Source organism: Rousettus aegyptiacus, unplaced genomic scaffold, assembly GCF_014176215.1.
Source record: "Rousettus aegyptiacus isolate mRouAeg1 unplaced genomic scaffold, mRouAeg1.p scaffold_m13_p_4, whole genome shotgun sequence".
In the NCBI taxonomy this organism is placed as follows: domain Eukaryota; kingdom Metazoa; phylum Chordata; class Mammalia; order Chiroptera; family Pteropodidae; genus Rousettus; species Rousettus aegyptiacus.
Window position 1 is genome coordinate 34,185,471 of NW_023416307.1, and position 26,333 is coordinate 34,211,803.

The 26,333-nt window shown below is 34.1% G+C and overlaps 1 protein-coding gene across 2 annotated transcripts in view; it reads left to right on the forward strand.

Annotated features, from left to right (window-relative positions):
• The window catches only part of NAALADL2 (N-acetylated alpha-linked acidic dipeptidase like 2), a 798,563-nt gene that overhangs the window by 192,029 nt on the left and 580,201 nt on the right, over positions 1 to 26,333 (forward strand). For both annotated transcript variants that reach the window (XM_016156514.2, XM_016156436.2), the window contains exon 2: positions 78 to 579. In XM_016156514.2, the coding sequence (XP_016012000.2) occupies positions 78 to 579 (502 nt within the window). The remainder of the gene's footprint in view (positions 1 to 77; positions 580 to 26,333) is intronic.

Here is a 26,333-nt window from a genome sequence, read left to right on the forward strand (position 1 = left end):
GTTTACTGTTTTATTTTCACTCTGGGTGTTTTCTTTATTGTTTATTTTAAGAAATTCTATGCCCCTTATTTTCACAGGTAAAAAGATGGCCTATCAAAAGGTCAGTGCAGATCAGAGAGCTCCAGGACATTCACAGTACTTAGATAATGATGACCTTCAAGCCACTGCTCTTGACTTAGAGTGGGACATGGAAAAGGAACTGGAAGAACCTGGCTTTGACCAGTTCCAGCTAGACAGTGCTGAGAATCAGAACCTGGAGAACTCAGAGACTGCAGACCTCAATCTTGATTCCATTCAACCAGCAACTTCACCCAAAGGCAGGTTTCAGCGACTTCAGGAAGAGTCTGACTATGCTACCCATTATACGAGATCTGCTCCAAAGAGTAACCACTGCAACTTTTGCTGCCTTTTAAAAATACTTTGTACAGCCACCATATTATTTATTTTTGGAATTTTGATAGGCTATTATGCACATGAAAATTGCCCTTCAAATTCGACATCTTCAGAAACACTTGATCTTCAACTATACCAAGAGATTCTCAAGACAATCCAAGCAGAAGACATTAAGAAGTCTTTCAGGTAGGTATCAAAGAAATGGATGTTGGTGGGATGCATTTCCTGGGAAAGGTGTTTCACAGAGAGTAGCGAACTGGTGATCATAGTTTAAAGTTAATCTTTGCAAGCTGATAAACATAACTTACCAGCACGTTCTTCATAGAGGGGGTGCACATTTTCAGATTTATGCTACTGTAATACAAATTTATGATGCTGTTTTATTAATTGATAATAATAACTGTAGCTACCATGGAGACTAAAAGACTTGAGCCAGTGCATTTTCTCCCTCTTGGGATGCCCAGGTAGGCTAATGTGAGATTCAAAGACTGGTGGATGTACATGTAATAAAAACTAAGGCATTAACCATATGATTGCATTTTTAATGACATCGGAATAAAGAACACCTGGTTTATGGGCAGAAGTAATTATCTCTTATGGTCAGGAGCTAAGACAAGCACTGGTAAAATTTGGTCCCCTGCATCCCTGAGCATCCTAATGAGCACATTTTTATTGAAACACATTGGGTTTTATATATCAGACAATTCTAAAAGCTGACCTCTCTTTTTAAGGTAAGTTTGCATACGATTTGTCTAGCTAGAACCTGTTGAATTTTGATAAGAAACTATTCTTTATCAGGTCTTAATTATGAGTTCTTGAGAAAAACTCCACTGATGTCATATAATCAATGGGTAACTTGAAAATTTTGTTGTTTGTTAGATTATCATATATGTTCTTCTAAAGTGTTCCCCAGTTTACATGTTCAGTTAAGTGAGGAACTGTAAGGGGAAGATTAGATATTAACCTCCACATATATTTTTTATGTTTGTTGAGAAAAGATAGCCATAGATGAATCATATGAATATTCTTTGTAGGTAAAGGAAAGGATGCTACTCTTCCAGTGTATTCTTTCTGGGTTACACTGACTTATTACAGCCAAGATGTAAGCATGTGCTTATTTCGAGGGATCTTCTAAGGAAAATACCTACTGAAAATGGATTTTTTAATCTGTGCTAAAATATCACATGTATCAATGTTGGCGAATTATTATTCTCTTTATGAATATCATATTGGAATAACTAATTGGAATTTGTTTCCTACCCTCTTCTGTGTTTGCTATTCATGTCGCGTAAGCATCCTCAAATATTCAATATGCAGATAACACTTTCTGTGGTATTTCCCAATGTAAAATTGTTCATACTGAGTTGACCTGAAAGATATCCATTGTAATATAATGAGTTATTATATCAGTCAGTATCCAACCAGGACAATAGAAAACTGAATATTTAAAGCAGAGAAATTTTATCTGTGATAAAAACTGAGTATCCATTCTGGAGACACTGGAGCAGTCCAGAAATTAACAACAAAATGAAACCATTACTGAACCTAGGCTGGAGAAACAAAGGGAGTTGGGAGTAAGTTGGTAGAAGTTGGAACTTTCTGCATACACAAATGTATGTGTCTGAGTGTGTGTGGGGGGGGCGTGTCTCAGACAGAGACACAGCTGAAGACAGAGAGTAAGAAGTACCACAGCTTCTCCCATCCTCCCCCCTTGCAGTGTTTTACCAGTTGTCCTGTTGGCTGAACCAGCCCGAAGGCTATTGACTCAGAGCCTGGGGAACTCATCCTGAAGACTTTACCTCCCTGGGGTCTGTTGAAATAGATCTAACTGACACAGGATGTTATTAAAAGGGAGAAAGAGGAGAGGAAGAGGGAGAGGAAGGCAGAGAGGGAGGAGAAAGAAAATAAAAGAATGTTATAAAACTGTGTCTACTATAACTTCATTGTAGACATTTATTGTACTACAAAAGCATTTTCTAGGAGTATTTTCTAGAAAAGGATCCATGAGTTTAATTTCTTCTTAACATTAAAAATAATTATGTTCTTTTCTGAGCAACTGCTTAGTTTTTAATTTATGGACACAGTGACTCTCGTAACCGAGACTGCTTCTCTTTTACTTTGGCATTAGTAAGTTCCGAGTCAAATTTGAATTGAAATAATAAGGAACTTAATGGCATGCATTTTGTGTACTAACTAGCCTACACATTTATTTTCTCTCCATATATCCCTTCGCTTTCTTTGTCTTATTTTTTTCAGCATTGCAGACATCTTTAAAGACTGACTTATTTCCTCTTTTCAAATAGGCAGCTAGCTCTAAAATTTTAAATATATAATTAAATAAAAAATACTACTTTCCTTGGACTAGGATTTGCATGACGATAACACTTATATTCTTCTCTTAAACTCAAACATTAACAAAATATATATTTCAAGCTAACTACAAAAATATAACCACCAGAAATTATACTTCCAGGAAGTATTCAGTGGATGAACACAATTATGCTCTGTCTCAAATAAAAACAGTTTTTTTTAAATTGAAATAAATGTTTTCTTTAAAAATATTTTTGTTACAAATACATTTACAGTAACTTTCTCCAAAAAAAATTTCTTCATCCAAAGACAGTCCTTCCCCAAGTCATGCTAACAACATGTCTTACTAAGAATTCCTGTGTTAACTAAGTCATTGTAAATTTAACTCTGTACATCGCAGTTTCCTACTGTTATTTTTTATCAATTTATCATCAGTTATGGTCTCTCACTGGCCCACTATTTTATTCATCAATTACTATCTCTCTATTGGGTCTCCATTTCTGCCTGTGCTCTAAAACTATGTCAATTCTTGCCATATGTTCTAACAGTCATGAAATATAAAAGATATTTTTATAGTAGATTAGACTGCAGATTCCATGAGGAAATGGACCAAATTTACTTTGCCACCATTAGACTCCTATTATCTAGCAGACATTAAGTATTTTACTAATGGAGAAAATGAATGTATAAAAAAGCGAGAAATGGATCTCTGTTTAATTGATCAATTATATTATGTATTTTGAAAACTATTTTACTTACCGTTTAGATTTTTCATATAATTATATTCAAAACATTATAAATATAATTTTATTTGTAATATAATTATAAAATACTACTATATATAATTATAATTAATCAGAGAATATGCTATGTTCTATTTTTAAATAAATGAAAACTATGAAACTGGATACCGTAGAAATGTTAAAGTATCACTATTGATACCTCAGTTTCAGTTGAAGGTTGAAGATAGTTGATATTAATTTCTAATTAGAGTCAGCATGCAGAACTTGAATTAAAAAAAATGAAAGAAAGATATATCAAATTCTTAGATGATCCTAAGAAATGACTGGAGAAGCTAAGAAATAGAGTAAATAAAGAGGGTTTTTGGAGAAATCTGCTAGTGGGGGTATAAATTCCAACCTCTTCTCGAGGAGGAAGCCTAAAGCCCAGTGAAAAAAGGGTTTAATAGAACTACTTGGAAGAACTTGATACAGACCTCACACAGAGTGTTTGACTTCTACCTGAGAAATCTAAGTGAAAAGATATGGACCAGCTATTTGCTGATAAAAATGTAGAAGGAAGAGGTGACTTTTATGGGTGGCCTACTGCAAAGTTTACTTCTGTGGACTCTTGGGGGAGGGGAGAGGGAGAAGAGGGTGAGACAAAAAAATCCACAAAGAGGGAACAAGGGGAAGACTCAGCTGCCAACTCTTGCTAGATTCAGAGAGCACCAAGCCAGTTCATGAAAGTGTCAAGTGAGAACTTTTTGCTCCCACTTTATCTATCCTCACTTGCCCTGTTTCATCTTGGAGGTGTGTCAGGAGCTCTGAGGGAAAGGTATAGAAACACATAGAGAAGAAAATGATTATGCTCCCTTCTTTGACTACAAGGTTCCCAATCTAGAGATGGTTATAAAAAGTAGGTAACAGTTCATAGTTCTGACTATTAAATGACACTAAACACTTTAATTACTCACTGGAGGAACTAAAATCACTTAACAGTGAATAGTATGACTGGAGTTTGTTATCCAGGAACAGGGCAAAAACTAGACCCAACAAATAACTGTGAATAGGACGAAAAAAAAAAAAAAAAACATGATGATTACATTCCCTGAGTCACGCTCGCTCAATATAGAGGTTGCACAGGTGTTATTTTTATGTGTAATGTTTTAGAAAAGAGCATATTTGAATAATGTGCTGATTCATAATCATTGGTAGACATATGGACTGTATATCTCAGTTTAAGAACCCAGTTACCGACGATAAAGCTGTATAATAGGTTAACATAAGCCAAGTACTTGGCATCATGTTGACCAAATAAAAGGAAATCAATGAGAGGTTTAACTACACTTGATTGCATTTATAGGCATGATCAAGATTAGCTTAGGAATATGAAGGAATATGTGTAAATGTGTGTGTGTGTGTGAATCAGATTCTCTTGATCATTTCTACCTATACTTGTTTGTATTTGAAAACTACATTCACTCTTTTGCATCATTGGTTTATTGCTTCTACGCATCTTCTGTGTAAGCAGACAGAGTATGTAATACTCAGATATATATCAGATATTCAGATGCATCGGATTCAAAATAGGCCATTAAAAGTGCTTTAATATATGCTTTTGGTGCCTTGGAACAGTAACTTCTTAAATAATTCGAGTTTATTATAAATTTCAAAACAGGAAGCTGAGCTTACACAATAATCTATGAATAGCAATAATTTATTTGATTGGGCCTTCAGACATGGAATCTGGATACAATTAGCTCCAAGGACCTCAGTTATCATAGTCCTCTGATTTTCACTGAAGTGTTGAACCACTCAAGTTACTTAACTCCCTTTTCATCTGTACTACTTTTTGTATGCCTTATTGTTTCTTTTCCCAGCACCAACTGCTATATGTATTCCCCAAAATATTATTCTTCCTATTTCTGTTCCCCAGAATGAAATATGATTATTATTTTTTTGGAGGCCCAAGGACATTTGTGACTCTGTGTCAAGTGCGAATACCCAGTCTAATCAAATTTGGCCAATTGGGATGCTGGTCACCTTGTATAAAACATGCTTAACTAGGGCTATTGAGAGACCTCTTTAACTTAGAAGTTAAATGTGACAAGTACAATGTTTCGGGTTTTTTTTTTTTCTAATCTATAATAAAATCATCAAGCCTTTATCATATATATTGTTGAATGATTGGTGTATATGTGTATGTATATATATTAAAGATCATAAACACATTGCTGAACAATGTTGAAAACTTCAAAATCTGTTAACAAATATCATAATGACAAAATATTTTAAAGTGGATGAACCAATGATGCTAAGTATATTTTTGAATGGAGGAATGTGTTGCCAATTGACAGCTGTAGATGCTGTGAAATGGTGAGAAAGCGAAAATGTGTTATATCCTAATTTTGACTAATATGGTATCTTTTTTATTGGTAGGGTCTTATTGTTTTTCTTACTTAAAAGTACAATATAAACAGAAAGTTATAAAGAATAAGGTCAAAACCACTGATAATCAGCATCTTTTATCATTTTTTTTCATATTTTCCTACTAATCAGCACAATTATTTTATGCCATGTATATCCTTTTGATATCTGCTTTAGAATTTTTTTTTTTGCTTACAGTAGAGTTAGAACCATTTTTTCAAGCCAATAATATAGAGTTAAATAATTATGTAAACATACTGCTGGTATTCCATTATATAGACGTCATGGATTTATTTAACTTATTTCTTATGTATAGGTATCTCTAGGTTCTTTTGATTGTCTCTACAAATATTCTTGTATGTAAATCTTTGAGTGTTTATTTAATTATTCCTTTCTGAGAGATTTCTGGAAACAAATCATAGATTCAGGGCATTTAAATTTGATTCGTGTTACCATAATGCCTTGCAGGGCCATCAGCCTTCCAGGTCCTCATTCCTTTTCATTTGTTTTGATAGGCCACAATTAGTGTCGAAAACTTGTATATCTTTAATTAACCATTTGTAGTTCTTTTTGCATTTATGAACTACTTTTTAAATCATTTCCTCCATAGCTTTTATAGTTTCTTTCCTATGGCCTTTTCAAGTTCAGTAAAAAAATTATCATAATAGTAAAATTACTACTTTATGTTTGGTATCTCATCTTTCTGGACTTTATTTAGTAGACACATTTATTTGTTAATTTAACAAATGAAACAAACAATAAATTAATAGCTCTAGAGATTTATCTATATTTAAATGTCTGCATTATGTAGACAAGGATGATGTATTTTGTCATTGGTTTGCTACAAGTAATTAAGTGCGTGTTAAGCTATATTGTGAAATGATCTTTATAAACATTAGTAAAATATATTTTCTAAACTGGCAATTATATCTCAAATGTTACTGATTATTTTCAACAATACCTCAATGAATGAGACCTCAATTGGAAACCTAGATAACATTCAATATATTGTTTCAGATATAGGCACATTTTAGTACTTACTTAATATAATACATTGAAATGAATTCCCAAGTCAAATTTGTTTTCTCTTCTTCTGAAATATACTTTTAAAGATGATCTCCTTCTTGTCCTCTTTCTTTCTTTCTCTTCCTTTTATTTCACTTCATTTTTGCAATGATAGTATATATGTAACTCGAGTGCTACATTTTTTAGTACCAATAAAACCTTGTCATTGACACTGTTTGGTTAGATTACCTGGCTTAATGATATTAAATGAATGATAAATTTGCACATATATTATGCTACTTCCTGTTTTATACCCCTTTCTGTGCCTATAATAATCGTAGAGCTCTTTTTCATTGTTCTCAGACCTTGCCTCAGAATCCTTCTCAACTCAGCAGTCACCAACCCTTATTAATTGATCAGAGGTACATAAAAGGATTTGCCATTCTTGTCCTATATTATCTCTAGAGTGAATCACATCATCATAATTAGTTTCATTTGAATTGTAAGCATGGATTTTTCTCCTCTTTAAAGGAAAAGTTAACATATTTATCAGGCCAACTAACTGCAGAAAGAACCCTAGACTAGACTAATGACAGCCCTAAACGGCCAAGTAGCCCAAAATCTTAGAACCCTACTTTTTAGCATTTACTGTATTTTTATGATCTTTCTTAAACTAATTTGATCAACTTAAAGAAGGATATCTCTGTTCAAACTATCTATAAATAAAATCTATAATTTTCTCTAAGTTTAATTTCACCTAAATCTTTGCTTATCTACCCTAATTTACCTTGATGTAAGAAGCAGTGGTGTTACTTCTCTGCCTCTTCTTTGAACCCAGTGTATTTGTTTTATTTTTATAGTATTTTTGGTCTATTTTATGCTCAGTCTCTTCATTCCTCTCATTCCTTTAAAAATTGTTAATATTTATTTTGATAATTTCAAATTTATAAAAGTTACAATAATATACCATTTACTCGAATTCACCAACTACTTACATTTTGCCTCATTTGCTTTACCATTCTCTCTCATCTATCCATCTATCCTTCTATCTCTATCTATCTATCTATCTATCTATCTATCTATCTATCTATCTATCTATAGATACATGTGTGCGTGTATATATACATATACATATAAAGTTTGTTCTTGTTTCTTTTCCTGAAATTGAGAGTAAATTAGTGACATCAAGCCCCTTTACCAAACACTTTGGTGTGTGTTTTCTAAGAACACAGACATTCTCTTACATAACCACAGTATAACTATCACAATCAGGAAATTTAACACAAATATAATGCAATTTTTTAATCCACATTCCATGTTCACATTCCTCTCATTCTTCCCTTTCCACATCTATTACTCATGTTAACTTCCTTCTATTCAAGAACTGCTACTCTGTTTTCCAAGGAATGTAAAATTGGTCTAGTTTCTTATTCACAAAAGCTGACAACTACACATTCCCTCCAGTCTTAAATGAGAGAGGCAAGTTAGTCCTTGACTAAAGGAAAGTTAGCTGTGGAGTCCATGCAGAAACACAGACTGTTTTACTGTTATTAGAGCACTAGAAAGGCTCCTTTCAAATCAGTGATTTTTTTCTCCTTTGTTACCACAGAAATATGTTTTTGCTCATCTGCTTTTGTACAAATGCAAGGCTTGATGATGGTGTTGTCATCAGACACTGTTTTCCTCTGGTCCAGCCTTCCTTTGCAACCATCTTTCTGTTGCTGCTCTGTTTTATGTATTTTTATTTTATCTCTGTGTTCTCTACCCTTCATTCTCCAATTTCATGATTAGAGAGAGTGAGAGGAGGAAGATTGGGAGAAGTGAAGAAAGCAATAAAGCAACTGGCATTTTAATTGAAGAAAAAGATGTATAGCAAAAGTACATATAATTCAATTTATGCAATGATAACAGAATAAATTTAATAGTAATAGAGTGATGGTTCCTAAAGGAAGTAATTTGCTATTCTGTCATTGATCTCTCCAGATAACAAATGTACATTGTCTTAAATTTAATCACAAAAGGAATACATATCATAAGATTTATTTAATTATGCATACTATTTTATTGCTCTAGACTTTGGATAAAGCAACTGCTTCATTCAGGGTTTCTCAGTGTTATGCAGAATGACATTAATTCTCTTAACTGACTGGATCAACTCAAAAATGATAATTTATGCTCATCAAAATCATTAGGAATTTGGCCAGAGCAAGAGCAGCACTCACCAATAGGATGAATGAGGATCGTTGACGAAGGGGTCTTTGACTGTAATGACCTTTTCAATCTTTACCTATTCTAATATTATGTAATCTTTGAGGCCTGGCTCAGGTGCCCATTCCTCCATGATACTCTTTTTGATCTCCCACTGGATGAGTTTTCTCATTTTTTCCTTGCAACTCACAGTACTATATTTTCTCTCTTTTTCTTGGCATAAATCACTTTCTACTTTGCAGTGGAGAAAGACCTATGGGTCTGACACAGTGCTTGAATGGTAGTCCACAGACACTCAGTAAATCTTTACTACAGGAGAAAATGAACCCAGAATACAGAACTTCTTGATAAAAGCCGTCACGTCCATGTGGATTATCAGTCATTCTTAAAAAAGAATGTGTGGATAGTCCTCGACTTAAGATATTTTGACTGACAATTTTTTGTCTTTATGGTGGTGTGAAAATGATATGCATTCAGTAGAAACAATTCTTCAAAATTTGAATTTTAATCTTTCCCCAGGCTACCAATATGTGGTATGAAACTCTCTCATGATGCTGGGCAGCGCCATGAGATGATTGTGCCCAACTATAGGCCAACATAAGTGTTCTTAGTATATTTATGATAGACAAAACTAAGCTATGATGTATTATAGGTTAAATGTATCAAATGTACTTTTGACATAATATTTTTAACTTATAATGGGTTTATTAGGACATAACCCCATTGTAAGTCTAGGAGCATCTGTATACTACTAGTTATTCATGTATACTATTACAATTTGAAATTAAAATTATATATATCAGACCTTCAATTTTTGGATATATTTTATCTACATTCTCATTGTCTGTGCTAAAATGTTGATTTTGAAAGCAGAGGATTTTCTTTTCCCTTTGTAAACATGTGCTGAATGGCTACTATATTCCAGGTACTCTGGCAGTCAGTCTTCAGTTTTTAATGCTATTTTGTTTAAACCGTATGGCATTTTCTTTCTATAAAGAAGACAAGGAAATAAAAATTTCACAGATAGGTATTTCCATGATCATAAGTTTTAGGAAAGTCGATCTCCTCACAAGTCTTTTTATGCCCTGCCAGTTTTAGGAATGGATTGTCACAATCTAGGGCCAGCTCTGCATGAAGGCCTGCTTGCTTCTCATGATCAAGTAAATTCAAAGAATTTTCTTTGTCTCTTTCTCTCATTTTCTGATTTCCTCCCTCTCTACCTCCCTCTCTCCACCAAAACCCCCTACATTCATACACATACAAGTTATTTTATCCTGAAGATTCTATACTAAGAATAGGTTACATGCTTTTCTAATAAGCAAATTTTCTTTCTAAAATCATTTTCACAGAATCTATCTGATGTAAAACATCAAGAATAAGTTGTTAAGGATCGAAATGCAGGAATCCTTAATTTTCAAATTTGGTTTTTGTAACATTCTTAGTGGGAGGAATATATTTTACATAATTGGATGACTCTTTTTCAGTGAATATGTTCTATGGTCAATGAAATATTTTCATCAGATATAGCAACATCATCTGTGCTTAAAGCTTGTCACATTTTTCTTATATGTTTTGCTCTACTGACTGTAAAATGTGTTTTCATCCATTTACTTCTTGATCTCATTCATTCCAAAAAAGGAGCATGATTAGTTAGATGTAGTACAGGGGAAAAACAAACCTTTTCCATTGAGGATTGCATATGTCAGTATCCTGTGGATTCACCTGACTTCCTGACACTCTTGCGATAGAAAAATTGGTAATGATAGTATTTGGGAGAGTAAAGTGTAAGTTAAACATGGAAAGGTTGGAAACCAATTACATGCTTATCTCTTTCATGTTCCTTTCAATGTCCCTGAAATCAAGATTTCAATAACAGGCATGACCTTTTGAGATTTTCAATTTGAACATCTCAATTTATGCCTTAGAAATTAAGCAAGATATTTGGATATTGCAGCTGAAACTATTAATTCCATAATCTAGCAGGGTAGTTTACAAGAGAAATTTAAACTATATGTGGAAATAGATTATTAATGCAATATTTATCAAATCAAATTAAGTACTTTATTAGTCACTTGAAATGGACTTTTCTAGCTGATAGGAAAGTTAAATTGGTTGGCAATTCAGATACCTAAAGATGGATGATGAATGTTTCCTCCCACTGCCCTCATCCTGGGAAACTGTCACAGAATAGATAGTTTCAAATTTTAGAACTTTATATAACCACAACGTGATAGTGAATTTTATATATCAACTTGGCTAGACCAGAGTGCACAGATGTTTGGTTGAACATTATTCTAGATGTTTCTGTGAAGGTATTTTAAAAATGGGTGGATTTGATCTAATCACTTGAAGCCTTAATAGAAGAAGATTGATCTTTCAGGAAAAAGAGGGAATTTTTACCAGCAGACTGAATTTGAATTTAAACTGCAACTCTTCCCTGAGTCTCCAGTTTCCTGGTCTACCCTACAGATTTTTGGGCTTGCCAAGACTCTACAATTGTGTGAGCCAAATCCTTGAAATAAATCTCTCTGTCCCTCTACATATATGTCCTGTTTTGTTTCTCTGGAGAACCCTAATTAAAATACATGTTGATTTAGAGAACTTAAACCAATATGATTGGGCTGTTTTTTTTTTTTTTTTTTTTTGTAGAATAATTTATTCAGATGTTGGGATTAAACTTAATAATATGAAAATTCGATACTGAAATTTTTAAAAAAGCCAAAGCCCATCTTTAACATATTCTATTAATTAATAAATTTCAGATCTTATTTTTAATGTAATTAAATATATGGAAGGATAGGCTTTGAAATGATATTCTATGTGTCTAACACGTATTTGAACATTTTATTAAAGACGCTTAATCATTTTTTTCAACTTATTAGATTGTGGCATCAAAGTGTAGTCAACTCCCCAAGCAAAAATGTACTTTCCAAATTTTGCAAAATGTCATTCTTATGGAAAAAAAAAATTACATTGAAGTTCCCTTTCCTTTCATTATAATTGGTGCAAATATATTAAATTTTGTATGCCTGATTTGGGAAATCAGTTTCTGTCTTCAATAACTGATTGTGTGTTATAGTTAGGTCTTTTACAAATGAAATGCATTTCTATTCCTTAAAAATTGCTTTCCTGTGCAACATGATGTAGTTATGAATTAAATCCAAATGAGTCTTATATTCACAATGTCATAATATGTAACTTGTCCCCTGTGGAACTTTTTTATTATCTAATACAAAGCAAGCTAATGTCTTCCTCTCATGGCTCACTTCTCAGAAGGGTATGCAGCTTTCAGTATTAGAAATAAAGAAAGAAAATTATGATTTGAGATCAAATTACCTTTTTAGAAACTCTCTAAATCACAGAGAGCACCTTAACATGTCCCAAAATATGCAAATAAAATTCTACTAGAAAAAGAAACAAAAGAAATAGTTCCAGTTCTATGGAGTACATTTCTATCTGTGAGAGAAAAATGAAACTGAACATTTTTCTTTGAACAGAAATGTGTGCAGGTGGTTTTTACTTTCAATAAAAATAAAATAAGTGTGGGCGTTTTCTCTGTTTCTTCACTTGGTTTCATCCTATTAACGCTATTCTGTAGAGAACAACTTGTAAGATCAGCTTGTACCAATATTATAGTTCAAGCTGCTATATAGATTTAAAAACTCTAATTTATTAGCTTGATAATTTTTGTAATTCGACAAAACACATCAGATATTTCCTTGTTTTAGCTGTCTTAGTCATGTCTGGGTGGCATATTTAACTGAGTATTTAAAAATGTGTCTTGCTATTTTATATGGGCAAAGAGCAAAGGGAGAAAATGTTTATTTTAGTCCCGTGGAGCAGCCAAGATAAATGTATCAGATTTTCATAGGCTGCTGCTACCTGTGGCTTCCCGTGTGTTTTCCTTTTGATGGAGGCCCTTGCAGAGTTTTTCTTCATCTTTCTCTTGCACACCACAGCTGTATCTGAATCAGTTGCCGCTTGGTACAACTCATGATCCAGATCAAAGCCTTCTTTCTTATTTTAAGTAGAGATCCTAATTCCTATAAGATCTGTTTTCTCTGGTTTAATTTCTTAATTATATTTCAATCAAATTATCACATAAACAAAAATAAGCATATTATCTGCATAGAAAAGTAGTAGGGAGTTAGAGGTGATGCCAAAGCTATATACTGTTAATGGGGGAAAGAGACATCTCAACTTTCCAATATAAGGGTTTGTATTATTCTTAATCAAATTTATATTCCAATTTGAAACAAACACTGACAGCCTACCATCACAAAACTTATTCCTGGTGCCTTTTAAAACCAGGACATTTATTCAGGCATGCATTTATTTAACAAATATTTATTGTAGGGCTATTGAGTACTGGGCTAGAGACAAGCTGTGAACGAGATATGCAAGATACTTGTATTTATGGTGTTTATGTTCTTCCTAGCCAGAAACAGGCAATGAGAACACACTTGTTTCTGTAAACAAATTATAATGGCACAAAATTACACATGGTAGTAAGTAGGAAGAAGGCAGAGAAAGAGCATGAGAGAGAGAGAGAGAGACAGCAATAGAGAGGGAAGGAGAAAGTGAGAGAGAGAGAGAGATTGACTACAATTTGCAAAGGTCTCTAGGGATTAATTTTGGATAAAGTAGTGCATTCAATTTCGAATGGACACTTACTGGGTTCTGGGAGGGTAGACCAGCCCCTCTACCCCAAGCTGCCTGTGGACCTGTAGGATTGCTCAGCAGCTGTTTGTTAGGCACAGCTGCCTCAACTCCCCTTGCCCTGGGGACTTCCATAGAACTCTTTCCCTACTAATTTATTGGCTTTTTGCTGCAAACAAAAAAACAACCCACTTCTGACAGGCAAGAAGAGATGGTGAGTTCTGATTTCTCTCAGATTTCCATTCATTTGCAATTTTAAAATGGAATTAAACTCTTCCAATTAAGAAACATGGTGCTTCATTGCTGCCTCTCTTTAAAAGTATTGAAGGTAAAGTTGCTTATTTAAAGTTCACCTTTTCTTCTCAAAATAGCCTAATTTCTGAGGATTGCCTCATCACTCACAGTGTTTTGTTTTCACTTTTATAAATTTCACATGAGATACAGAACTGATGTGGTATGAGTAATAAGAGAAAAAGTTTCTTATAACTCAGTTTTATTCTGAAATGACCATTGTAAGGATATGTTAATCCTGGATTCTTGAGTTCTTAGTTTTTGTTTAATCTGTTGCAAACTTTTGAAAGAGTTGCAGTTTGCTAAAATATGCAATTATGGTCTGACACCCAGTGGTGTTTGTTAACTTTTTAAAACTGCAGGCAATATCAGTAAGGATTGTTGCTTGACAGACGTGAAAATTTCACAGGCATTTTCTTAACATCTACTTATACTGCAGTTGCAATCCTTCAAGTGGATAGGGACCACGCATTAGTAGCCCTTTTCAGTTAACTTTTTGGCATGAAATGTCCAAAGAGGAAAGAAGTTGGGACCAGAGGATTTGATAAGGCTCAAGAAGTGGGTTCTTAGAATTGAGAAAATAATATCTCTGTGGGAATAATGAAGGCAGAAAAGATAGTGATAGTGCTAGCAATTTTCATTCCAGAAATAGAAGTCTGTTCCTGTACTGGGAATAGTGGCAAACTGAATAACAGTATTGATATGAAATATTACTACAATAATTTGTAAGCAAGAAAAAGAAATTTGGACATTGTGGGAAATGCCACTTGGAAAATAATTTGCTGATTAGTTGGAGAAGATAGCTGTAAAAATGACACAGGATAACAAAAAAAAAAAATTTTTAAAGTAAAGTGGACAATAATTTGGGGTGAGAGAAACAAGATGAGAATCACAAAATGAATTAAGTTTTCCTTCTGCCTGATGATTCAAGAGAGTTTCTGGATTAGAAACCTGGGTTAGAATGTAATCCAGAAATGCAATGCCACTGTGAGAATCTAGTCTAGAAAAATTTTAAAAGGTAAGAAAGGCATCTACAGCATAAACTAGTGGGAGAGAAAGCCAACAGGGGCAGTGGAGAAATGGCAACTCAGCTGTTCAGATCTGAAAGGTCCCCCTCCTATATCTTCTGTGGGCTGTGTACAAGCACTTGGAAGAAGGTTATGATTTTCCTTGGGAATATTTATCCAGTCTGAGTCTGAAAGTGAAATAAGCATGTGAAGAGGAGCCCAGAGAAAGCTGCAGTACTTATAAAACCAAATGCACTTCTAGGTCTCACTTGACCTTGGAAAGTTACCCAGGACTTTTCAGACTTCTTGTCAAATCTGTGCACTCAATGTTTGATAGAGGTAACACAGCATTTTTCTGTGGATTAAACTATTTATTATAATTCTGTCATAGAAGTATTTAGGCCTAGTGTTTCTATATTCTCCAGAGTTCTGGGAAACAGGAATATGTACCTGGAGCTATTATCAAAGTTACATGCCAACTCTGGTTCTACAGTAGTAATCTAGGTATCAACCTCTGATCCTTTGTAGGTAGCTATTAATAGTATATTGGGAACATAAAATAATTAAAGACTTGGTTTCCATCAGCTCCTGAGTTAGTTTCACCCTGAAGCTATCACTGATAACTCAGCTGTGGTCCACAGATAACTGTAACACAATTCACTTCCTAGAACATTTAGACTCATGTTTCTCATGATTCAGTGTTACTGCCCTCCCTAGTCAGGTAGTTGGAAAAGGGTAAATTAGGTTCATTCCACACATATTATTTCCTGCAGGGCCAATAATACATTTCTGTCTAGGAATATCATGTTCTTTTGAAGATTCGAAGTCAGGAGAATTTATATCATAGCAACACAATGGATTTAGAAACACACTTAGAATTGGTGTGCCTGAGATCAAATCCCAGTCCACTATATTCAGTTGTATAATCTTGAGCAATTACTTAAGCTTATGATGACACAGTTTTTTTCATTATAAAATAATAGTTTTTCCTTCATACAAATGCACAGATACATAAAAAAATACTTAGTTTAGACAAGGGCTTAACATGCAGGAAATAATATGATCTGCTCTTTGTTATGATTTTTGTTAGTAGAAAGGTCTTTAGCCATTCTTTATTGGCAGTTTCTCATTTTTCACCATCCTTCATAGTCTCTGGCTTCTTGGAATGAGGCCTGCCTTGCCCATTGCTTCTCTTTCTCTCCCCTCTCCTCTCTACTTAACTCTCCTTTTCCCAAATTTATGGTATTTTTTCTTGTCTTCTTTCAAGTCATATTATTTGAGTCTCAACTTCTATATTCCAAATATTTTCCTGAAACAGTTAAGAATTTTGATGTCAGCTAAAATAATTCTATTTTTTGTACCAACTATATGATTGTATTTGTAAAGTATAAAGTAAACTATATTCCACCTTCCAGATGAAATAAAATACCTTGGGTCTCAACACATGCTGAGGCAAAATTCAGCCTCCCTATTACAAGTTTCTCTCTTTTTTCACAATATAGTGTAACAGTAGGCAGATAAGAAGTTGAAGTTTAGTTTCTTAAATCATACTCTAAAAGTATATTTATATCTGGAGGTTACCTAGAGATGACATTTCTGGTTATGGAATTATAAACAATTTAGTTTATTAAATATATATTTTATACCTACTCTATGTATGGTATTTTGTTAAATATAAAACATAGATGACACAAGGATGAATAGACCCTTTAGAAACATAAACGCAGGGGAGATTTATATCTATTCATGTATAAGTAACTATAGTACGAAGCACAGTACTATGAGTATAAATAATGCAAAGGCTGTGGGGGAGGAGGAAATTAATTCTGAAGGGGTTGTGTCTGTTTGGGCTCTCAGAAAAATAGGCACTGAGGGCTGGAGAGGGTTTAGATAAATTCATATATGGGTATGAGACGTGACCTCCAGAAAGCTTAAACTAACATGTGGAGGTAAGTAAACACAAAGAGATAAATTAGAGTAACTAGCGAATGTGTGTTGTTGACAAAGATTAGTTTGTAAAAGATAAGGCTTGAGAAGTAATTAGGATAATTTTATGGAAGGCTTTGGGACAAAGTTAATAGCACTTGTTCTGATATAATGAGAAATCATCAAAGGGTTCTGAATAGGAGAATTTCAAGACCAGACGTGACTTCACTGTCATTCACTCTCTGAAGGATAGATTAGAGACATGGAGATGCAGAGAACAGAAAGGGCAGTGCAGAGATGGTTACAGGTGACACTTTCATAGTAGGCATTCAATGATTGTTTGTGAAATATGAAGTCAGTGAGGTACATGCTAATGGAGCATCAGTGATGCGGTGTATGTACAAAGACAAATGCTAAAGTGAAATGCATAATACACAACATTGATTGTACATCTTCTGCCCAATTTTTATTAAAGCTAAAATTCTCAGGCCTTAGGGCTACAGTATGTATAAGAGTTATTCTTGTCAAGAAAGTGCCAATATCGTTAAACAGTCTAAGATTTCAATGAACTCCCAAGCTAACAAGTTAGTTTGTTATAGTTTCATGGATACTTGCAGAAGATATGAGACTTCTAAGTCAAAGATGAAACATAGCTTATTACAACAGAGCTAGCAGCATTAAGCATCAGTTTTGCCTGAGTTTCTTGAGCCTCACTTCCTACAGGATGATGAAAAGAGGACTAGTTGACACCTGACCATGCAGTAGTTACGTTAGAGAAGAGGAACCTTGAACCTAGAGAACCAAAATCTTTTATACTGAACAGTAAGCGTGTTTGTGTATTGTTCCTGAAGACAATACTGCATTCATCTTTTCAAAGCTGTAAATAAACCTGACCTTTTCCCTGGAGGACACACCATCTCTGTCTTCCAAGGCTATTTGCTATATATACATACTTGGAAAATTATTCTGGGCAAAGGCACTCTGTGTCTCTGCTCCCAAGATATGAAGAATATAACAGAGTCTCATGAAGAATTGGGTTTTATCTTTGGCTCAAATTTGTCAGGTCTTTGCAAATCACTTAAATATGTCAAACACCTGCTTCATGTAGTAGGTAGGTACTAGGAGTGGAGTTCTCAGAGACGTGCAGTGTAGTCTCTGCTGTCAAAGAGCATAAAGTCTTTGTGAAGAGGAGAGAAAAATTTGTCCCAGTAGAAGTCGATGTCATATTAGTAGTAATACAGACATTGACATAGTGCCATCCAGAGAGAGAAGGATTTTCATTAGAGGAATATTAAATCACATGGGTTTGGCAGTAGTGCTTTCCAACTTGGATTTAGCTTCACAGAAAAAATAAACTGATAAGTCAAACCAATCCTGAGAAAAAAACCTGTGACTATCTGGAAGGAATAGGAATACTAATAGTTGGATATAGGATCTTGATATAGAGTTCCCTTTTTAGTTGATGGGCTACATGATATTAAGCCAAAGTAAATCAAATTTATCTTTTATTATTCTCAATATATATTTATTTTTGAAATAAATCCTAAACATATAGGTGTTATACTCTTACTTTTGTTAGACTTACTTCAGGCATTGAAAACCTAACCAGCTATGCTTTATGATACTCTGATGAGGCATTACTAATTACCATTTGGCAGTTAAAAACAGGCAGAATGTTGGAACTAGACATTCTAGGATACGCTCTAAAACTTAAACCTTTTAGACATGGTTGGAATGTCACATTAATGCATTGGGATTTAGATAGTCTTAGATGAAAACCGATACCTAAATTTTGAAAAGATTGAAATGTTATTCACTCTGCAGTGTTTGTTTTGTGGGGTGGGAGGATAAGACCAATTACAATATGGAAGCAATGAGAAAATTTCTAAGGCAAAATGTATTGGCCATAGTCATTCATTTCAGCTTATTCAAGTCAGAGAAAACTTTTCATAGATGCACTTTCTTTTCAACAATTAGTTAATCAGTTTAACTGAACTGTATTTCTTCCCAAATTTTTATTTTAAACTAAAATGAAATTTTGAAACTAAAGCATCAATAAATTTGTTTTTAAATGAAAAAAAAGGATGTTAAAAAGTCCTTGACTAAATATAAAATATTTTTATTTCTGTCAATTTACTTAGCCTGTCATTGTATCTTATGTATTAGAATTGCACTTTAAAAAAGAAATGCCCATTTTTTATTAATTGTTGAAATTAACTCTGCTTCCTAGATATGGAGTTTAAATTCTTGACAGGAACACTTGCCTGATAGCTCATAGCCCTAGCAAACCAACAAACAAAAGCTTGTTTAGTACTTGCATTCCATATGTTACTTTTTTTTCTTCTTGTCTTCAATCAGGCTTTATCTTAGATGTTCCAAAGGTTAGGTATGTTTCTGGACATATCAGCAATAAAATCTCTTTGAGGCACATAATGATAAGCATATAAACTTGGCTTCATTTTTATTTGTTCGAATAAAAGATACTAATAAAATATTTTTATAAGTTATATGTAAAACTCTGAATGTTAGAAAATAGTAGATAACATACTTGTCCAAATAATACTTTCATACCAAATCTGCAAATATAATGTTACATAAAAGAACACTTTTAAGCAGCAAATATAAATTTCTTCTGTATTATGATGGATTAAATAGTAAGCCACTTAGAAAGTATTCACTAGGCAAATGGGTTATAAGACTCTCAAGGTCTTTAAGTGATGGAAAGATAAAGGATGATATTACTGCTTCAATACAATATTTGCTTATTTTGCTTCTCCAAGTTGTATTTAAGAATTTTAACATTCTGAATAGCTCAAAATGTCTTCCCAAATTTCACTAGTGGCTATAGAAAGAATACAGAATTAAAACAAGTTGGTTGTGTTGTGTATCAATGACTATGCTAATGGAGCTTGGATCATCGAAAACATAATTTAATAAAACTTAAGAAAAATAAAAGCTTTGGGAATGACAATGGATTATCACTTTGTAATCACCAAATGATACACTTTAATGATAAAAGCAGGCAGGAAGTGTTAAATGACCCAAGTTATAAACAGACCAGTCAGCACAGGACATAGTGGTGCTACACACAAGAGAACCATGACTTACTTGGTTGTCTCTTGTATTTAATACTATGTAATGTCTAAATCAAAGTTTCTAATACATTTTAAAAACTGTGAGTTATAAAAATCTGCAATAGGGTTTTGGATCAGTGAGCACTGTCAGGATAGATTATAGTCCTGTACAATCTCCGCTGTAACAATATCATGATGGATGGAGAATGACAGCAGTCACCCATTTATCTCCTAAGATCACTACTTTGATGATATTGATTCTTCCTGTGGCTTAGGCTCAAGTTTATAGCTCAAGTACCGAGATATAATCAGTTTTTTTAAAGCATGTTCTTAATATGATCCATTTTTACCTCCTCGGCTAAGATGTGCTGGTCAATAGCCATCAAGAAATAAAATCATTGCTTATTATAACATTTGAGGATTTTTATAATTAAAATATTTATTTTGTATCATTTAAATAATAAACCCAAATTCTTATATTTACACATTTATTAAATGGATATTATTAAGTATGTTTTTATAAGATGAAACATATTGGGGCACCAAAAGTTTAGAAATACATATGTAAGAGTCCTGGTTTCAAAAAGTTCAGATTATTAGGAGGTAGGAGATAGAAATATTTGATGAAATGGTATACTTTTAATAAAGTTCGATATCACGAGGTTACACACGATTATAGAAATATCAACACGAGAACTAAAAACAAGGTTTTATATAATAGGGATAACCCCACAGAGGGGTGATTAAAATTGGAATGAATTTTAAAGGAGTTTTCTAGGCAGGGAAAGAGACAGAGTATTCTAGGTATAAGATAGAAAGGTTCAGAGTTATATGGAATATTTGGAGAAGACCTATGTGGTTGGAATGTAGGATATGTGAACATTAGATGATTTGAGAAGGAGGAGAGAGAAGGCGTGGGGAAGAGGAGGAAAAGGAAGGGGGGAGGGAGATGGAGAGGGAGGGCAGAGAGAGAGAGAGACAGACAGACAGGTTGCAGTCAGATTAAGAAGGACCTTGTATACCACCTTAAAATGTTTTTGATTTGTTTTGCTTTATTTTTAACTTGGCAATTGAGGAGTCACTTAATAAGATGTGAACTTTAAAACAAGAGCAGGAAATAATGTTGAGGATGTAGATTATATAAACTGGGGTGAGGAGGTAAAGAGGCTTCACAATAATTCAAATTATTGCTTGCATTGCTAATGAAGGTTGAATTAAAGCAAAATATGTGAAAATTGAAACAGAAGAATAGATTTAACTGACATTTTAGAGGTAACATCAAAATAATTTGCTGCGTTAACTGTTGACAAAGAAGTAAGCAGCTTGGTTCTTTCAGATTATACTTTCCTGACTCAGAGGAAAAGATGATTTTAGTTTAGATAATACTTGTTTTCTGATTTTTCTTTGCAATTATTTAACAACCGTTTCCTGGGTGCCTATGTTAAACAAAGCCCAATGCTATGGACTATAATGTAATTACTAACCCTGTTTAATGTGCAATTTTCTGTGACATTAAAAACATAAAATATTATCAAAGTAAATCCTCTAAAAGATATGGATTTCTAATCAGTGTTTGTAGACGCATCTGGTCTTCTGTATTTAACAGTTTATTCATTTGGGGCCTGTTATTAAAGCAGAGAGTTTAATCTCATGAAAAAGAACTGTGTGTTGTTTCCCTAAGCCAGTGTTCATGCAGCTCTAACTGAAATGACAAGAGTGAAGACCATTAAAAAGTAATGCTTGAAATCGATCAGAGATGATGAAATTGCATTGGCCCAAGTATTAATCAATTTTAATAACTGTATGTTACAATGGTCTTGCAAGAAAAGGGCTGCTATTTTCAATTCAGATCACTCAAGCTATGTCTACATGATTGTAACACAACTGGTTGAAAAGTATAGCCATTTTCAACACCTGTGCTATAATCTGATTGTTGACTCTTTTTTTTTTCTTTGCAAATTCCAAACAAAAACCAAGATAGCTAATTGGTTGATAAAACTGTTCAAACTAACATTAGTTTTGTTGTCATATAGATAAAACCTTAAAACATTAGTCTTCAAATAAAACAAGACTAATCTTGTTAAAAGAAATCAGTAGTCCAACAAATAGTGTCTTGATTCATAAGTCTCTCATAAAGCTACAAATTAATTTATTAAAATAATTATTGATGGAGTTATGGACAACTCTTTTTATTTCTCTGATAGTCTCCTTATTTGAGTCACCTTTTTATGTGATATCTAACATTCTTGTGGTTATTAACAATTACTTCTTTCTATTTTAGGTCCCAAATAAAGACAAGTTATATGGTCGAAACTGTTCACATAGCATAAGGTAGAGAGATTTGCTAAGGCTGATCTTAAGGATTTGGCTCAATGCTCATATGAATATGCAGCTGTGTTAGGGTGTGCTGTGTTACTCTGGTTACACACCAGTACCTAACTTTCTTATGTTCTTTAATCCTGGACTTTAAGAAAGAATGGACGTGTATGCAACTTTCAATTAAACCTCAAACTTACTTCACTGCTATCCCTGGTTTCCTTTTGGCCTACAAAATGAAGAGCAGGGAGGTTTATAACCAGAGCTTGGATTGGATAGAGAAAGCAGAAACTTATCTTGGCTACCTCTTCTGAACAAGAAGGAGATAATACTTTCATTAGTGGACTTCAGTCATTGCAGTCATACCTACAGGGAATCAGGAGAATCAGAAATCTAAGGGACACCTTCTTTTGAGATTATGTGGAAAAAACTCATTGCTCTTTGGGTAGAGTACAGGTGGGTTCCAACATCCAGTTAAAATTCAACCTTACATTTTTATCAACATGATTTTTTTCTAATTCGGAGCTGACAAGCTTTTATCATTATAGTCAGTAACCTGGGCACCCTCTCTGGGCAGGTCTTCATACCATAGAGCATTGAGCCAGGACAAGCCCAGACTCCAGATGGGCTTATCTAGCCTCTCCCTCTGGCCACAGTTTGGTTTGACTCTTTATCTTAACTAGAATGTACTCTTTTCCTTACTGTTCTTCAGAATACAGGCCAGCATTTGGGAGAGGCTCTTAGGGTACATAAAAGGCAGACAGGGTAAGCCCCTGCTACTCTTCACTCGTTTTATTCTCTTGTCTGTAATCTTTGTATTTCTTTCTTTCTTGTTCTTTTCTTACCATTGGAATCATGAAGCACTGAAATAATTGAAAGAAAATAAGAATACAAAATAATTATGGTGTCCTCAATTGATAGTTGATTAAACTCAACTTTGTATTCTTAGCAGAATTACTGAAGAGGTGGAGCATACCTTGTGAATCCATTTTTACAAAGAGTTTTTTTTTTGGTCACGTATAAGCCCTTAACTATACTCATAAAAACTTGTGTTCATGATTGACTCAGGATAGAAACTCATGCCTATTCTGTACCCTAGTTGATTGCTACTTGGCCACTGCAATCAACAGTGATAAGGATGTGTGATGGGTGATTTATGCAGTGGAAAAATTTGATTGCATGGATACCAGATGAGACTCCTGGATTCCACTTGACTGTGAACCAAGCATTGACTTTTTTTTTTTTTTTTTTTTGCATAGGTCTTATTTGTCTTGAAATGTTCTGAAAGGTGTGATAATACATCAAACTATTAAGTATATCCTTCAAAATGCTTATGAATAGGTGTGGTGAGACATAAAATATTATATGCCTTTAAAGTTTGGTTTGAAGAAGGCTGGCATATCATAGACAAGAAAAAAAAAAAAAAAAAGAGCCTTCAGCACCACTACCTGAGAATTGTTAGAAATTGTAGTCTGGTAATAATTTAGTTATAAATTGGAAGTTTTCTGTTTAATTTGGCTTGCTTCTCTTTAGGGGTTTAGCATAGAGCATATTCTTTTTATTATTCTCCTCCTCAATGAGCCTGACCACTCACCGACATACCCCACCACCCATACCACATAATTTTTGCATTATCCAGGTAGAGAAAAATGTGTATGGGCTTTGTTAAAAATTGATTTTTAAATGTTTAAAATAAGAAAGACAAAAATTATTTAGAAAAGCCCATACATTAAGAGAAAGAATCTAGAATGTGAAGATATTTGTTGATCATGAGAAGCTCAGACTTCCGAATTGTGGCAATGACTAATTCAGTTCAGGACATATATTAAAGCTTATGGATGATGGTGCTAATAGATACTAAGGCATTGGTCCCAAGTGTCGATTTCTGTCATGAGACCTATTTAGGTTCCCAGTGTTTAGCACAGTGCCTATCCAAACTAGTGTTTAGGTGATCTGCCCAAATAACAGTTCTTGACAATGTTCTTGATAATATTACTGTTCCTTGTTGCTCATAGAGAAGTATCCAAATTCTTGATTACCACTTTAGAGTACGACTTCTATTTTGTTTGTTTTTTTGTTTTCTGTTTCTGACTTTCTCTTTCTACTGTGCCTTGCATGTGAGCTACCTGCAGTTGTCCAAATGCACCCTACTATTTACCATCCCTGTATCCTTGATTCCAGCTGTTGATTCTGCCTCAAATGCCCTTGTCTATATGCCTGATGAATATTTACTCATCTTTCAAGAGTCAGCTCAGGCATTTGCTCCTCTGCAAATCCTTTCCAACCCTTACCAATCTTCTATTAAACAGCATCGAATGTATTTTAATTTTGTGCTTTTACAGTGTAATAGTACTAAGCACTTAAACATTCTTAGTTATTGGTTTTGTTTTTTCTATCAGATTGTAAGTTTCTTAAGAGTAAGGACTATGTATTCACTTTTTGTTTGCTTGTTTTTTGTCTAACAGTGCAATATTCTTTCTCATATAAGAATAATATTTCCTCTCAAAGAAAGCAAAAATTACATGGGAGTACCATCTAAGGTATTCTCTAGATCAGATTGCAGGTGCCTGTGTTCTTTTTGCCTGTCTCTTGTCTTTAGTGGTTAGGTGGACTATCTAAGTCAGTCCCACTCAGTTTAAATATTTGACTTCTTTCTTTGTGCAGAGGTTTCTGCCATGTTCAACAAAAATACAGCAATGATTAAGGTATAATTAAATTGTGTATTCTATATATTAGATAGTACTAGTTTTGGCTTTAAGTGACAGAAAATTCAGTTAACAGTGGCTTAAGCAAACAAAACAAGATGTTTGGAGCCAGGTGGTTGCTGTTGGTTTAGCTGCTCAGCACTGACATCCAGAGCCCATGCATTATACCATTCTGTTTGCCAACCTCACCATCTTGGCTTTCTTTTTCCTCATGACTTCATGGTCACAGAAAAGCTGCTGCATGTCTAGTCACCTATGCAGAGATAAGGGAAGAAAGGCAGCCCTAGCCACATCAATCACAGTTATCAGGAAGAAAAGTGCTTTCCCAGAACCCCTCAGCAAGTCTTCGTGATTGCCAGGTTTCTGTCACATGCTCCCTGCACCCCCCCCCGTCCCCCCACACCACCTAGCTGCAAGAGAGGTTTTCCCAGTCTCTTTCTAAAATTTGGCAAGAAAAAAAAGAAGCATGTTAATCAGGAGTATACACAACATATTAGTAGGGGATTAAGACAGGTGTTTAAATGATTATCACACATCGGACATTAAGAATGTGTCATATGACACATTCAAACTGAGCAATATAGATGTTCTAAGAATGAAGAAATTATAACTATTTGGTAGAGGATGTATTCAGGAGCACTTTTATGAAATGGTGTTGTCTGATACTGGACTTAAAGATAATAAAATTTCAACAAGTGGAAATCGTAATAGGGCAATATACTGAAGTACGGAGAGGGGCAGTGAAGCTTTGCATTTAGAGATCGATCAGCTTAGAGATCTATCTGCAAGTTGCAGAGTTGGGTTTAGTGAATCAATGAGATAATGAACAGTAGCAGGTTATGTAGAGCAGCACTGTCCAATAGAACTCTCTGTGGTGATGGAAATGTTCTATATCCGTGTTGTTCAGTATGGTAGCCACTAGCCACATGTGGCTGTTGAATACTTGAAATATGCTATTTGACTAAAGAACTTAGGTTTTTATTTTACTCAGTTTCAATTTAAGTTTAAAAAGCTGCTTAGTGTCCAGTTAAGATACTGGACAGTATAAGATAGAGCACAGTAGGCCACTATCAGTCAAATATGGTTTTTACTCTGAGAAATTTGGAGATGCCCTTGGAGAGTATTAGGCAAAGGAGTGGGATGATTCAAATTATGACAGAATCACTCTACCACTTTGTTAAAAACTGCACAAAGAAAGGAAGGGTAGTGGCCTAATCCAGGTGGTAGGTGGGAGTGGTTTGTACTAGTATGGCATATGTGGAAGTGGTTTGAAGAGGCTGGATTCTGCAT